The sequence below is a fragment of the Borostomias antarcticus genome, assembly GCF_949987555.1.
Source record: "Borostomias antarcticus genome assembly, contig: scaffold_199, whole genome shotgun sequence".
Taxonomy (NCBI): Eukaryota; Metazoa; Chordata; class Actinopteri; order Stomiiformes; family Stomiidae; genus Borostomias; species Borostomias antarcticus.
The window spans coordinates 116,033-131,032 of NW_028175598.1; the positions used below are offsets into that span (position 1 = coordinate 116,033).

The 15,000-nt window shown below is 48.1% G+C and overlaps 2 protein-coding genes across 2 annotated transcripts in view; one reads left to right on the forward strand and one right to left on the reverse strand.

The window, feature by feature from the left end:
- Positions 1–4,915, reverse strand: part of dis3 (DIS3 exosome endoribonuclease and 3'-5' exoribonuclease) — a 10,998-nt gene extending 6,083 nt beyond the window's left edge. The window contains exons 1-8 of the mRNA XM_084463288.1: positions 4,692–4,915; positions 4,279–4,436; positions 3,330–3,526; positions 3,090–3,163; positions 2,535–2,705; positions 2,275–2,436; positions 723–839; positions 366–503 (exon numbers count right to left, since the gene is read on the reverse strand). Of these exons, the coding sequence (XP_084319414.1) occupies positions 366–503; positions 723–839; positions 2,275–2,436; positions 2,535–2,705; positions 3,090–3,163; positions 3,330–3,526; positions 4,279–4,436; positions 4,692–4,910 (1,236 nt within the window). The 5' untranslated portion in view covers positions 4,911–4,915. The remainder of the gene's footprint in view (positions 1–365; positions 504–722; positions 840–2,274; positions 2,437–2,534; positions 2,706–3,089; positions 3,164–3,329; positions 3,527–4,278; positions 4,437–4,691) is intronic.
- A 2,060-nt stretch (positions 4,916–6,975) lies between these two features.
- The window catches only part of pibf1 (progesterone immunomodulatory binding factor 1), a gene marked incomplete at both ends in the record, with an annotated part of 30,271 nt that continues 22,246 nt past the window's right edge, over positions 6,976–15,000 (forward strand). The window contains 9 exons of the mRNA XM_084463297.1: positions 6,976–7,221; positions 7,394–7,494; positions 8,218–8,416; positions 8,619–8,738; positions 9,672–9,805; positions 10,493–10,601; positions 11,518–11,699; positions 12,674–12,799; positions 14,329–14,427. Of these exons, the coding sequence (XP_084319423.1) occupies positions 6,976–7,221; positions 7,394–7,494; positions 8,218–8,416; positions 8,619–8,738; positions 9,672–9,805; positions 10,493–10,601; positions 11,518–11,699; positions 12,674–12,799; positions 14,329–14,427 (1,316 nt within the window). The remainder of the gene's footprint in view (positions 7,222–7,393; positions 7,495–8,217; positions 8,417–8,618; positions 8,739–9,671; positions 9,806–10,492; positions 10,602–11,517; positions 11,700–12,673; positions 12,800–14,328; positions 14,428–15,000) is intronic.

Below are 15,000 nucleotides of genomic sequence, written 5' to 3' on the forward strand. Positions count from 1 at the left end.
GGCACCTTAGCAATTCAATAAAATCAAGGGAAAACTTCCTGGTTAGCAGCTGATCTGAGTCAAGCACCTCTTTAATCCAAACAGAATATGGGTCATAGACACACAGAAGGACCCAAGATGGGGAACATTGGATCATTTAGGAGAAAGGAACAAGGGACATGATGACTTAATTAATGAAAGAAAGAAAGAGAGAGAGAGAGAGAGAGAGAGAGAGAGAGAGAGAGAGAGAGAGAAAAAGAAAGAAAGAAAGAAAGAAAGAAAGAAAGAAAGAAAGAAAGAAAGAAAGAAAGAAAGAAAGAAAGAAAGAAAGAAAGAGAGAATGAATAAATGACAGTGTCGTCCAGCCAGTGTCCAGTGAGACGCACGTTGGGGTATCTGGAGTGTTTGGGCCAGCCGTCGATGGCCACCATGATCCTCTGTCCCGCCAGCGCCGCCGCCTGACGCGTCTCGATACGGATCCGGGGAATGCGCCGGTCAGCAGGGGTGAACAGGTGACGCGTGGACTGGGACGGACACACACACACACACACACACACACACACACACATACACACACACACACACACACACATCAGCTACTTCCACCAATGGCAACGGGTACCATTTTAATAGTCTTTGATATGACTCGGCCGGAGATCGAACCCCCGACCTCCCAGTCTCAGGGCGGACCCTCTAACCACCAGGCCACTGAGCTGGTCCTAGATCAGCGTTAGCGGCGTTACCTCTTTGATCTGGGAGACGTTGAGCATGCCGCAGTACGGCCTCCAGTTCCTCTTGATGACGCCGACCACGCGGCCCGTGGGCTTCCTGGCCGCCTCCGCCTCGGCCACGCCCCTCAGCTGGGTACAGGCACAGGGGGCGCCGCCGCGTTAGCGATGCTAACATGCTAACGCTTCAACAACCGCGTTAGCCGCAATGCTAACATCTCACAAGAAGAGGTAGCGGTACACAGTACGGTGTTGGCGATGCTAGCTTCAGCCATTCCGATATGTTTAGCCACGATGCTAGCAGGGAAATGACTGTAGGCCAGCGTTTCTGAGACAGGGGGGACATCTATAAGTGACGGACTGAGATAGGGGGACATCTATAAGAGAGGGACTGAGACAGGGGGACATCTATAAGAGAGGGACTGAGATAGGGGGACATCTATAAGAGAGGGACTGAGACAGGGGGACATCTATAAGAGAGGGACTGAGACAGGGGGACATCTATAAGAGACGGACTGAGATAGGGGGAACACATCTATAAGAGACGGACTGAGATAGGGGGGACATCTATAAGAGAGGGACTGAGATAGGGGGGACATCTATAAGAGACGGACTGAGATAGGGGGACATCTATAAGAGAGGGACTGAGATAGGGGGACATCTATAAGAGAGGGACTGAGATAGGGGGACATCTATAAGAGAGGGACTGAGATAGGGGGGACATCTATAAGAGACGGACTGAGATAGGGGGACATCTATAAGAGACGGACTGAGATAGGGGGACATCTATAAGAGAGGGACTGAGATAGGGGGACATCTATAATAGAGGGACTGAGATAGGGGGACATCTATAAGAGACGGACTGAGATAGGGGGACATCTATAAGAGAGGGACTGAGATAGGGGGACATCTATAAGAGACGGACTGAGATAGGGGGACATCTATAAGAGACGGACTGAGATAGGGGGGACATCTATAAGAGAGGGACTGAGATAGGGGGACATCTATAAGAGAGGGACTGAGATAGGGGGACATCTATAAGAGACGGACTGAGATAGGGGGACACATCTATAAGAGACGGACTGAGATAGAGGGGACATCTATAAGAGACGGACTGAGATAGGGGGGACATCTATAAGAGAGGGACTGAGATAGGGGGACATCTATAAGAGACGGACTGAGATAGGGGGACATCTATAAGAGACGGACTGAGATAGGGGGGACATCTATAAGAGACGGACTGAGATAGGGGGACATCTATAAGAGACGGACTGAGACAGGGGACACATCTATAAGAGAGGGACTGAGATAGGGGGACATCTATAAGAGAGGGACTGAGATAGGGGGGACATCTATAAGAGACGGACTGAGATAGGGGGGACATCTATAAGAGAGGGACTGAGATTGGGGGACATCTATAAGAGAGGGACTGAGATAGGGGGACATCTATAAGAGACGGACTGAGATAGGGGGACATCTATAAGAGACGGACTGAGATAGGGGGGACATCTATAAGAGACGGACTGAGACAGGGGGGTGACATCTATAAGAGAGGGACCTTCCTCACCGCCTTCTCCTCCGCCTCCTCGCCCGCGTCGTCGTCCTTCGGACCCTCGTCCTGCAGCACCGCGGAGGAGGGCGTCGCCCACTGCTCCCGCGGCAACAGCTCCAAGGCAACCACGTCCTGATGGACGGCCCGGTTGAGGTTCTCCAGGCCCTGGAGGAGAACCTGGAGGACAGAACAGAACCGCACTGTTACAGCCAGCAGGTACAGTAAGTGTGTGTGTGTGTGTGTGTGTGTGTGTGTGTGTGTGTGTGTGCGCATACCTCTGTGCTGCTCTCTGCCTCGTCCCCCTGTATGAAGACGGTGGCCTCCAGGTAGTTGTCCCTGCTGGCTCTGAAGGACCCCTGCAGATAGGCGCCGCTCTTGATGCCCGCCTGGATCCTGGACAGGGGCAGGTGCTCTGGGAACAACAGCTTGCTGCTGCTGATCTCATTCTGGGAACGAGGACACACAGAAATGGTAAATGGTAAATGGACTGCACTTATATAGCGCTTTTCCACCTTAGCGGCACTCAAAGCGCTTTACAATGGCCTCTCATTCACCCATTCACACACACATTCACACACCAACGGCGGTAGCTGCCATGCAAGGTGCTAACCTGCTCATTGGGAGCAATTTGGGGTTAGGTGTCTTGCTCAAGGACACTTTGACATGTGGACAGTCGGAGCTGGGATTCGAACCGCTGACCCTTCGATCATTGAACGACCCGCTCTACCAACTGAGCTACAGCTGCCTAGAAGTTCTGTTCTGTTCTAGTAGGTGCGCTACCAGAGACAAAAGGGGAGAGGGTACAGGGAGGGGGGGGGAGGGTAGTCTACCTGGTCATCGCTGGTCAGAGCCAGCCTGTCCACCAGCTCAGGGTTGGCGGTCAGACTCTTGATGTACTCCTCACCTAGAAGACACACAAACACACACGCACACACACACACACACACACACACACACACACACACACACACACACACACACACACACACACACACACACACACATTTTTGAAAATCAGTATCGATACACCCTGGTATTGATGTGTTGCATAACTAGCTCCACTTCCTTACATCTGTACACCAGCAGACCGCTCTCCTCTGCCTTCTCCTTATTCCCTCGGTCATTGGTCAGCAGAACCACCCTCGGCCCCTCCCCCTCGGGGTCGCCGGGCCCTAGATGTCCGCTGTACCACTGGGCCGCCACGCGGATCGCTCGGTCATTGCGGTCGTTGGCGCTCTCGCCCTGCTCGCGTTCTATGAAGGTCTCCCTGTACCAGAGCAAAGAAAACATCAGATGGTTCACAACTGACCATAATATGGTGTTACAAGGCGGCAACACTAGTTATTAAAGTCGCACTGAAGTGAAAAAAGCATTCTGTCCCATTTTGGTTCACATAACTGGTCATAGTGTTCACCTATTCAACAATGTATGCCAAAATAATTACAAAATTCTACTTTTGTTGTAATCTTATATCAAAGTATATAATTTCTTCCTGGAAAACAGTAGGTCACGTGCAATGACGACAACAGGTACCTTAGATTTTAGGCCAATAATCTCACAACATCCACCCGTCAATCAACGCTATCCTTCTATCGAATCTGTCTAAAGTTCTTAAAACCCGCCCACTTGTCAATGTTCCAATCAAACTCCTCTAAACACATCTCCCGCCCTCATAACTTGTTTGAGTCAGAAAGACGTCAAACTACTGAAGTTAGATGATCTCAAACGTCCGTTTCAGTCCTATTAATACATCCATGGCTTCAGTGCGACTTTAAGTCATTAGTTTGTTGGGGTGGGGATTTGAACTAGCAACTTTATAGAGTCAAGAAAAAAGATGTAGTATGGTATGTTTGTAAGCACCATGGGAGATATTGATACGAGGTACTATCTACCACAACAAGATCTCTAAGGTTACCCCACTACGCACAAGTGATGAGAACACACCACAGGGTTACTGGTTCGAATCCCACTTCAGTTGTTTACAGGTAGTAACCTTAACACCGGTGACATGTAACCTACCTGTGATGTTCGTTGGTGAACGTGTAGAAGCGTTTCTCCTCATCGTGGATGATGTCTTTCAGACGCTTGTAGACGGGGGCGCTGCGGTGACGCACTTCCTGGAGGACAGTCTGGAGGACGATCACGTTTCTGATCAGCGGGTCCTCGAGGATATCGATCTGTAGTGAATGACAGAATCGGTGGATCATTAGTGAATGTAGTTTGACCTGTTATGTAGCTACCAATCATAACGTTGGATAGATAGCGAGTAAAGAAGCAAGCAGCAGTCAGCTATCACCGGAAATGTACATGATTGGTTGATTGATTGATTGATTGGTTGATTGATTAATTGATTTATTGGGTAAAAGTACAAATAAACAGTACATCCCAAAGGAAAGCATGATAAAAGCATACTGATAACACATGATGATTACCTGATGCAACACAACATTCGTGTCTGGAACCAAATAATGTGGAAAGGAACATAAGTTGCTCTCAATGCACGCGTCCTTCTGCAGAACAGAGGAACCCTGTTTGCACTCCGTACAAACTTCACTTCCACACCAAATATCATCCCTAAGATAATGTTCTCTCACTATCTTCATCACCCCGCCGGAACGGGTCTTCCTCACGAAGGTTTTAGATTTCAACATGATGAAAATAATTGTGTTTTTTAAGAGAGAAATGTCTAATAGATCCTTTGCCGGTGAAGAACATCAACAATGCGTGGTGCGATGGGATGCTTTCCCGGGGTTTTTTAGGATAATTTAATTTAATTTAATACTTTGTACGCATTCGGTAATCATTATTATAGCTAAGTCGGATGGAGATAAAACTCAGATATGATTATCTGAGTTAATACATTAATAATTGCCCAGTTTGTATGCAGAAAGTCACGATATAACAAAGTTGAACTCTGGAATAAAGTACAGTAGGCCATCTAGTAAAAGACCAACGAAAGAGTACCACACGCCGGTGTCGCCTCCTAGTGGCCATATAAGATATTGCATACATTTAACGTTGCTGGACGGTGGATTTCTCGATGTGGGTTTTGGCCGCCAGGTGTCGCTGTACTTGCGTCATTTTTTTTTTCCAACCAACTTCTGCCATAACCACGCCCCCGCGAGTTTTCATTGGACAACCCTAACCCCTAACCCTAACCCAATGAAAACTCGCGGGGGCGTGGTTATGGCAGAAGTGGGTTGGGAGAAAAACAAAATCCCGCTCCTCTCTCAGTCGCCGTCGTTGTCGCGAGAGTACAGCAGTTGGTTGGTGTGGTTGCTAGCCACGCGTCACGGAGCGGGATGCTTGAATCTATGGACCGAGTAACTAAGGAGTTTAAAACCGAGACCAACCGTTTTAAACCGAGACCAACCGTTTAAAGTTTAAAGTTTTAAACCGAGACCAACCGTTAAAAGTTTAAACTTTGAAACCGAGACCAACCGTTAAAAGTTCCTTCGTTATCTCGCTAGCTCGAGAGGTTGTGTTTATGCACGCGACGTTGCTAAAGTTAGCTTAGCTAGCTAGCACAACGCAGCTAACGCTATCTACCTTTATTTAACGTTGGTAAGCTAGCTGGTTAGCAAACATTAGCACTGTTTCTGTGATGTTTGTTAGCTAGGTTAGCTAGCTAGACAGCTACCAGCCAAATCTGGCTTTAATGCTCCTGAATTTGAGCTCTTTAGTCAACTCGACTGCTAGCTAACCCCTATATCTGCTTAGAGGTAGCTAGCCAGCTTCCCTATATCTGCTTAGAGGTAGTTAGCTAACCCCTATATCTGCTTAGAGGTAGCTAGCCAGCTTCCCTATATCTGCTTAGAGGTAGTTAGCTAACCCCTATATCTGCTTAGAGGTAGCTAGCCAGCTTCCCTATATCTGCTTAGAGGTAGCTAGCCAGCTTCCCTATATCTGCTCAGAGGTAGCTAGCCAGCTTCCCTATATCTGCTCAGAGGTAGCTAGCCAGCTTCCCTGTATCTGCTTAGAGGTAGCTAGCCAGCTTCCCTATATCTGCTTAGAGGTAGCTAGCCAGCTTCCCTATATCTGCTTAGAGGTAGCTAGCCAGCTTCCCTATATCTACTCAGAGGTAGCTAGCCAGCTTCCCTATATCTGCTTAGAGGTAGCTAGCCAGCTTCCCTATATCTGCTTAGAGGTAGCTAGCCAGCTTCCCTATATCTGCTTAGAGGTAGCTAGCCAGCTTCCCTATATCTGCTTAGAGGTAGCTAGCCAGCTTCCCTATATCTACTCAGAGGTAGCTAGCCAGCTTCCCTATATCTGCTTAGAGGTAGCTAGCCAGCTTCCCTATATCTGCTTAGAGGTAGCTAGCCAGCTTCCCTATATCTGCTTAGAGGTAGCTAGCCAGCTTCCCTATATCTGCTTAGAGGTAGCTAGCCAGCTTCCCTATATCTGCTTAGAGGTAGCTAGCCAGCTTCCCTATACCTGCTTAGAGGTAGCTAGCCAGCTTCCCTATATCTGCTTAGAGGTAGCTAGCCAGCTTCCCTATATCTGCTTACAGGTAGCTAGCCAGCTTCCCTATATCTGCTTAGAGGTAGCTAGCCAGCTTCCCTATATCTGCTTAGAGGTAGCTAGCCAGCTTCCCTATATCTGCTTAGAGGTAGCTAGCCAGCTTCCCTATACCTGCTTAGAGGTAGCTAGCCAGCTTCCCTATACCTGCTTAGAGGTAGCTAGCCAGCTAGCTAAACTAGCTCCAGGCCAGTCAAAATGCCTCCTAGAAAGCAGAAGAAACCGTCGGTGAACATCTCCAGCTCGCTGTCCGAGGACCTGAGCCTGGAGACCACGGTTCCCACCGAGGAGATCTCCTCGTCCGACGAGCAGCACGGCTCCCAGAAGGTCACCCGGCAGCTGATCGAGAGGAAGGAGCTCCTGCACAACATCCAGCTGCTGAAGATAGAGATGTCGCAGAAAAACCTCATCGTAGACAACTTGAAAGTGGAGCACTTGACTAAAGTGGGTTGGGAAAAACGCCTAGTTCATATTATGAGCTCCATGCTTTTGTGTCATCATAGACAACTTGAAAGTTGACCATTTGACTAAAGTGGGTTGGGAAAAACGCCTAGTTCATATTATGAGCTCCATGTTTTTGTGAGTTATCGTGATGTAAAAGTGCCTGTGTCCGCAGATCGAGGAGCTGGAGGAGAGATTGAATGATGCTCTCCACCAGAAGCAGGTGCTGGCTCTGAGACTGGACAGCCAGACGAATCTCACCGAGGATGAGGGCAGGTGAGGCGGCCTACAGACCCAGGACTGCGTTTCCCAGAGGCATCGTAGCACTACGTTCACCATCAATCAATCAATCAATCAATCAAAGCTTTATTTGTAGAGCGCATTTCATACCCAGAGGCAACACAATGCGCTTTACAGAGAACAAGGGAGGTGGGCATACGACCCACTCTCTACATATTCCAGAGGGAAGCAAAAAAAACAGTAATCACCCGGGGGCCAGATAAGTGAGCTGTAAAAACTCTTCCCTGACCCCTCTCAACAAGGAGATCGAGCTCCTGGAGTATGTTTGTCTACCGGCTAAGAACATTTATAAAGCAATAAATTACATTAAATTACATTTCAGAGTAAGAGAGGCTAAAAAAACAACATAGGAGAGACATGGCAAATACTGGTGTGTGTTTGCTATGGCCCAGGCCTAAAGCCGGAAGTGGGCTGGTGTATGTCTGTGTGTACGTGTGTGTGTGTGTTAACTAATTGCTACAACATCCACAGCTGACACCGGGGTATCTATCGGACTCAGGGAGGTCTGCTGGTGACAGTGGGGCATCCACTGGACCTGGTTAGAAGATAGGAGGGAGAGAGAGGCAGCTCTGGGATGCCTCTGGGAAACTCAGCCCTGGGCATCCACCCCCCCCCCCCTGGAGGACCAGAGAGGAACTACACCTCTATCCACTCACGTGTGCTTTATTTCCATTCTGTCCCTGCGTTTGTGGGCGCCAGGAAGCAGGCGGCGCTACGGAAGCAGGAGATGGACGCGATCCTGGCTCGTCAGAAGCAGCTGGAGGAGACGAACCGGCAGCTGTGCGAGAAGGCCGGGTGCCTGCGCCGTAGCCTGCGCCACCTGGAGCTCGGCCAGGACCGGTACCAGGAGCTCCGGGACCTGCCCGAGGACGAGCTCTCCATCCCCGAATACGTCGCGGTGAGGACTTGGGATGAGTGGTGTGTGTGTGTGTGTGTGTGTGTGTGTGTGGGGAGGCTTATAGCCGATATGTTGTTTTGTTTCAGGGGATGTATGTGTGCGTGTAAAGCCGCCGACTTAACATGGTGTGTGTTTGTTTGTTTTTGTTTGTTTGTGTTTGTTTTTGTTTGTTTGTTTTTGTTTGTTTGTTTGTGTTCCCCAGGTGCGTTTCTATGAGCTGGTGACTCCGCTCAGAGCTCAGCTGACAGAGCTGCACCTGAAGAGGAACAATCTGACCGATGACCTGGACACACACAGGACCCAGATGAAGGCTCTGATGGAGGTAGGACACACACACACACACACACACACACACACACACAGGACCCAGATGAAGGCTGTAATGGAGGTAGGACACACACACACACACACACACACAGGACCCAGATGAAGGCTCTGATGGAGGTAGGACACACACACACACACACACACACACACAGGACCCAGATGAGGGCTCTGATGGAGGTAGGACACACACACACACACACAGGACCCAGATGAAGGCTCTGATGGAGGTAGGACACACACACACACACACACACACACAGGACCCAGATGAAGGCTCTGATGGAGGTAGGACACACACACACACACACACACACACACACAGGACCCAGATGAAGGCTGTGATGGAGGTAGGACACACACACACAAACACACACACACAGGACCCAGATGAAGGCACTGATGGAGGTAGGACACACACACACACACACACAGGACCCAGATGAGGGCTCTGATGGAGGTAGGACACACACACACACACACAGGACCCAGATGAGGGCTCTGATGGAGGTAGGACACACACACACACACACAGGACCCAGATGAAGGGTCTGATGGAGGTAGGACACACACACACTATTTTTATTGACCCTTAATTCAACCAGGAGTGGAGTCTCATTGAGATTAAAAATCTCATTTTTGCAAGAGTTCTGGCCAAGACAGGCAGCGGTACAAGTACCCGGTTTCAGACATAAAACGACCATAAACATTAACAAAGGACAAATTACAGAATCATAAGCTAAAAAATGATTCATCAGCATTCAAAACATCAACAGCCAGATGTGCTTGCTACCATGTCATTTAAAAAGACTTTCAAGGAATAGGCCGACAACCAGCTTCCGAAGACTCATTGTGTGTGTGTGTGTGTGCGTGTGTGTGTGTGTGTGTGTGTGTGTGGTGTGTGTGTGTGCGTGCGTGCGTGTGCGTACAGAGCTACGAGGAGGAGCGGAGGATTCGTTCCGAGCTCGAGACGCGTAGCCAGAGACTGACCCTGGAGCTGGCCGACACCAAACAGCTGATCCAGGAGGGTGACTACCGACGGGACAACTACGTCAGCGTCAAACGGTAACGTCACACGCCCTCCGGTCCCCTGGGAAGAGGTCATAACACACAGCTGCTCATAGTTAGGGACGTATTAGCCAGTTTATATGGCATGGTGCAATGGCCCCCAAACCAGCATTTAAAGTCGCACTGAAACGGACGTTTGAGATCATCTAACTTCCGTAGTTTGACGTATTTCCGACGCAAACAAGCTATGAGGACGGGACATAATGTTTGGAGGAATTTGATTGGAACATTGACAAGTGGGCGGGTTTGAAGAACTTTAGACAGATTCGATAGAAGGATAGCGTTGATTGACGGGTGGATGTCGTGAGATTATTGGCCTAAAATCGAAGGTACCTGTCGTCGTCATTGCACGTGACCTACCGTTTTCCAGGAAGTAAGAAATTATATACTTTGATATAAGATTACAACAAATGTAGAATTTTGTAATTTTTTTGGCATACATGGTTGAATAGGTGAACACTATGACCAATTATGTGAACCAACATGGGACAGAATGCTTTTTTCATTTCAGTGCGACTTTAAGCTCTGTGGTCTTGTGATGAGGTTTAGGATGTTCTGGGATAAAGTGTTGAGTCAGTGTTCTAGAATTCCAGAAAGAGTTCCAGAACTCTCTCCCAGCAGCGTTTAGCTCGGCTGACTCCTCCTCTTTCTCCTCCTCCTTTTCGCTCCTCCTCTTCTCTCCAGAGAGAGGGACGGGTTCGAGGCGGAGGCGAGGGAGTTGAGGAACAGGCTGGACACTCTGGAGCTGACCCACACCGCCCAGACCCGGGAGAGAGACCAGCTCAGCAAGGAGGTGAGGGGGAGACCGGGTCCGACTACACCCTGGGTCTGAGCGCTAGGCTAGCGGCCCCGACTACACCCTGGGTCTGAGCGCTAGGCTAGCGGGCCCGACTACACCCTGGGTCTGAGCGCTAGGCTAGCGGGCCCGACTACACCCTGGGTCTGAGCGCTAGGCTAGCGGTCCGCTCACCCTGGCATAGCACCGCGAGGACGAGAGGCGCGGTGGGGTAGGACTTGAACCCGGGACATTGGGTTGGGTCGGACCTGGGCTAGGACTTAAGGGTTGGGTTGGACATTGGAGATTAAGTGCAACTTAATCAACCACCAACCAAGGGGTTGTTCTCTGTCTAAATGTGTTGCAGTGATCTGGTACAGAAGTGGTACACTAGCCATGTTTCCATCCACACGTTTTATGCGAATTAAGTTATATCGAATTAAAAATGCCTTATGGAAGCAGTAAAATTCAATCAAAAATCATGAAAATCAACAAAAAGTTTGTACTGTCGATCTCATCGGATTTTCTCTCGTTCAATAAAAGTCTTTTGTGATAAATGCTTTATCCGATTTAAAGCTCTAGATGGAAACGCACGTTCGCCGGCTTTATTCACGTTCATATTTTTAGCGATCCTCGCACAATTCGATCGACAAGTGGATGGAAACATGGCTACTGTCTATGGGAGCAGAGGTTCAGATAAACCACTGTGACTATTATTAATAATATTATTATTTATAATAATATCATTATTATTTATAATAATATTAATAATAATTATTATTTATAATAATATTAATTATTATTATTATTTATAATTATTATTATTATTATTCATTATTATTATTATTTATAATATGACTGTTCTATTAATACATCCATAAGTGACCCAGAAGAGATTTTCCTTCCACCCTGCGTTTCTCCCCCCGTCCTCTAGGTGGCGACGCTGCAGCAGTCATTAACGCTCCTCCAGAAGGATAAGGAGTACCTGAACAGGCAGAACATGGAGCTGAGCGTGCGCTGCGCCCATGAAGAAGACCGTCTGGAGAGACTGCAGGCCCAGCTGGAGGACGCCAAGAAAGCCAGGGAGGAGACCTACGAGAGATACGTCACGTCCAGGTGAGACCCCAGTACTGAAGGACTAGTTTGGTATTCAGCATCATAAGCCCTGTTATAAAGTTATTTATGATCATATACAATTTTATATATGAATATATATATATATTTATATATATTTATATATATATATATTCATATATAATTTTTTGAGGGGGGAATTGTGCATTCTTGAGATATTAGTGTGTATTGCTCATGTCACAGCTAACTACACAATGGATCTCTATGGGCATGTGCTGCGTATAATAATAATTTAATTATAATAATTAATCATAATATTTACAGGATGTCAAGGGTCTTTTATTAGCCACACAGCAAGTGACGCACACACACACGTGAATGAGCGGTGACACAGTCGCCGGGGGAATGTGTCCCCTGCGTGTGACGCGTCCGAGCTGTGCCCCGGGGGCAGCCAGGAGCAGTGGGCAGCTTCGTCAGGGGCGCCCGAGGGGCGGGGGCGGAGTCCCAAGCGCTCAGTCCAAGTCCTGGACCCCCGTACGACGAAGTTCGTTCAACATATCCAGGATAACGTTTCAGACACAGATATAGATTTACTCACACTGAGGGATTTTCATCATAAACCAAAACGGTAAAAGCAAAATGCGACCTGTAATTTCTAGACTTAATACCAACTCAAAAGAATCTTCTCCACGTCTCCAGAATCTTCCATCGTGTAATTTCTCAGGGGATTGTAGCCGTTTCAGTAAATGGTAAATGGACGGCACTTATATAGCGCTTTTCCACCTTAGCGGCACTCAAAGCGCTTTACAATGGCCTCTCATTCACCCATTCACACACACATTCACACACACATTCACACAGCAATGGCGGTAGCTGCCATGCAAGGTGCTAACCTGCTCATTGGGAGCAATTTGGGGTTAGGTGTCTTGCTCAAGGACACTTCGACATGTGGACAGTCGGAGCTGGGATTCGAACCGCTGACGGTAAATAAGTCTGATACCCCCCCCCCCTCCCAGAGACCACTACAAGATGGAGTACGAGAGTCGGCTGAGGGAGGAGCTTGACCACATCGGCCTGAGGACCGGTCAGGAGATGGACAGCCTCCAGAAGGCCTCCAGGGAGATGTACGAGAGGGAGAACAGGTACGGACGGAGAGAGAAGAGGATCAAACAGAACGGTTATTTGCCACGTGTTTAACAAGTACAGGTGCATCGGAGTTCTTGTCATCGCTTGTCCTTACAGTAGCTTTTCAGCGCGGATCACTTCCTCATTCCAGTCCTCGGATCACTTCCTCATTCCAGTCCTCGGATCACTTCCTCATTCCAGTCCTCGGTACTCGGCTAGACATTGAAAGGTTCCCAAACTGGCCATTTAATATCCGTCGTCCACCATCATCATCCTCATCTACTCATCCCATCCGATCATGGATGAGTGTCTGTGTCCATGATGTAGGCAGTGCAATTAAATACATTGAAGTATACATTTGTGCATAGTTAATTGTTCGAGTGCTGTCAGGTGTTGGTTCAAGTGTACAGTAGTGCAGCGTCCGATGTTGTCGGAGAGAAGGTGCTCAAGTGATCAGTTATTGGTTATGGGTCTTTTGTGATGGAGATGTCCTTCCAGCAGCAGTGTTGGTTGTAGAGATCCTCGATGGCTTGGAGCTCCACACCCATGATCCTCTGCGCTGTCTTCACCCTCTGGATGGCGTGTCTGTCGTGGGCGGGGGTGTTGCCGTACCAGGCTGCGAGGCCTCCAGTTTAGATACTCTGGATCAGGCATTCCCAAACTGTGAGGCGGGCCTCCCCTGGGGGGCACCGAAGAAATTCAGGGGAGGCGCGGAGGGATGGTTAGGAAAAAAAAAAGGAAAACATTTTTTATTTTTGAATTTTCTATGTTTTTTTATGAATGAAAGGTGATTTTAAAGGTGAGAAGATCTAAATAAATAATGGGAGAGATGTATCCTAAATGTGTGGATAGTGCAGAGAGAGCCTCCCCCCGCAGGCATGAAGGTATTGTGTGAAAACGTCATAACGTTAACTAGCAGCAGGTGCCACCGAGCTAACTTAGCTGTGTAGCGTTATGGGCTAGCTAACTTAGCTGTGTAGCGTTATGGGCTAGCTAACTTAGCTGTGTAGCGTTATGGGCTAGCTAACTTAGCTGTGTAACGTTATGGGCTAGCTAACTTAGCTGTGTAGCGTTATGGGCTAGCTAACTTAGCTGTGTAGCGTTATGGGCTAGCTAACTTAGCTGTGTAACGTTATGGGCTAGCTAACGCTGCCTTGCAAAATGGACACATTTGGGGGGTTGGGGGGGCGCGGGTGTGTCACTGTTTTCAGAGGGGAGGCCCACATTGATGGAGTTTGGGAACCCATGATCTAGATGATGCTGTGGTAGAAGTTCACCAGAGAGAGAGAGATGCAGTTATTTTATTTTGATGTTTTGGCCTGTTGGCCTTGAGAATCACTAAGTATTCTAATGAGTACCTGTATATCACCTGAGCCTTGACAAAGCTTGGAGTAGCCTTGGCATACCAATAGTGACTTTGACAGATAACTGAGGTCAATAAAAGATATTCACAGCTTATCTCACTTACATTGATGTTGTTGGCACATTATGTTTACAGATTATGTTTACAGATAAATCTGTGGTAAATATTGTGTTGCGTCCTCAGGAACCTACGTGAGACCAGGGACAACGCCATGCTGGAGAAGGACAGAGCCGTGAACGCAGAGAGAGACATGCAGGCCAGATACGACCAGCTGCTGGACCAGTACGTCTGCTCTACGCTGCCTTATAACGCCCTCTATAACCTCTATACCCTGGTTATAACACCCTCTATAACCTCTATACCCTGGTTAGAACACCCTCTATAACCTCTATACCCTGGTTATAACACCCTCTATAACCTCTATACCCTGGTTAGAACACCCTCTATAACCTCTATACCCTGGTTAGAACACCCTCTATAACCTCTATACCCTGGTGATAACACCCTCTATAACCTCTATACCCTGGTTAGAACACCCTCTATAACCTCTATACCCTGGTTATAACACCCTCTATAACCTCTATACCCTGGTTATAACACCCTCTATAACCTCTATACCCTGGTTATAACACCCTCTATAACCTCTATACCCTGGTTATAACACCCTCTATAACCTCTATACCCTGGTTATAACACCCTCTATAACCTCTATACCCTGGTTATAACGCCCTCTATAACCTCTATACCCTGGTTATAACACCCTCTATAACCTCTATACCCGCTGGTTATAACACCCTCTATAACCTCTATACCCTGGTTATAACACCCTCTATAACCTCTATACCCTGGTTAGAA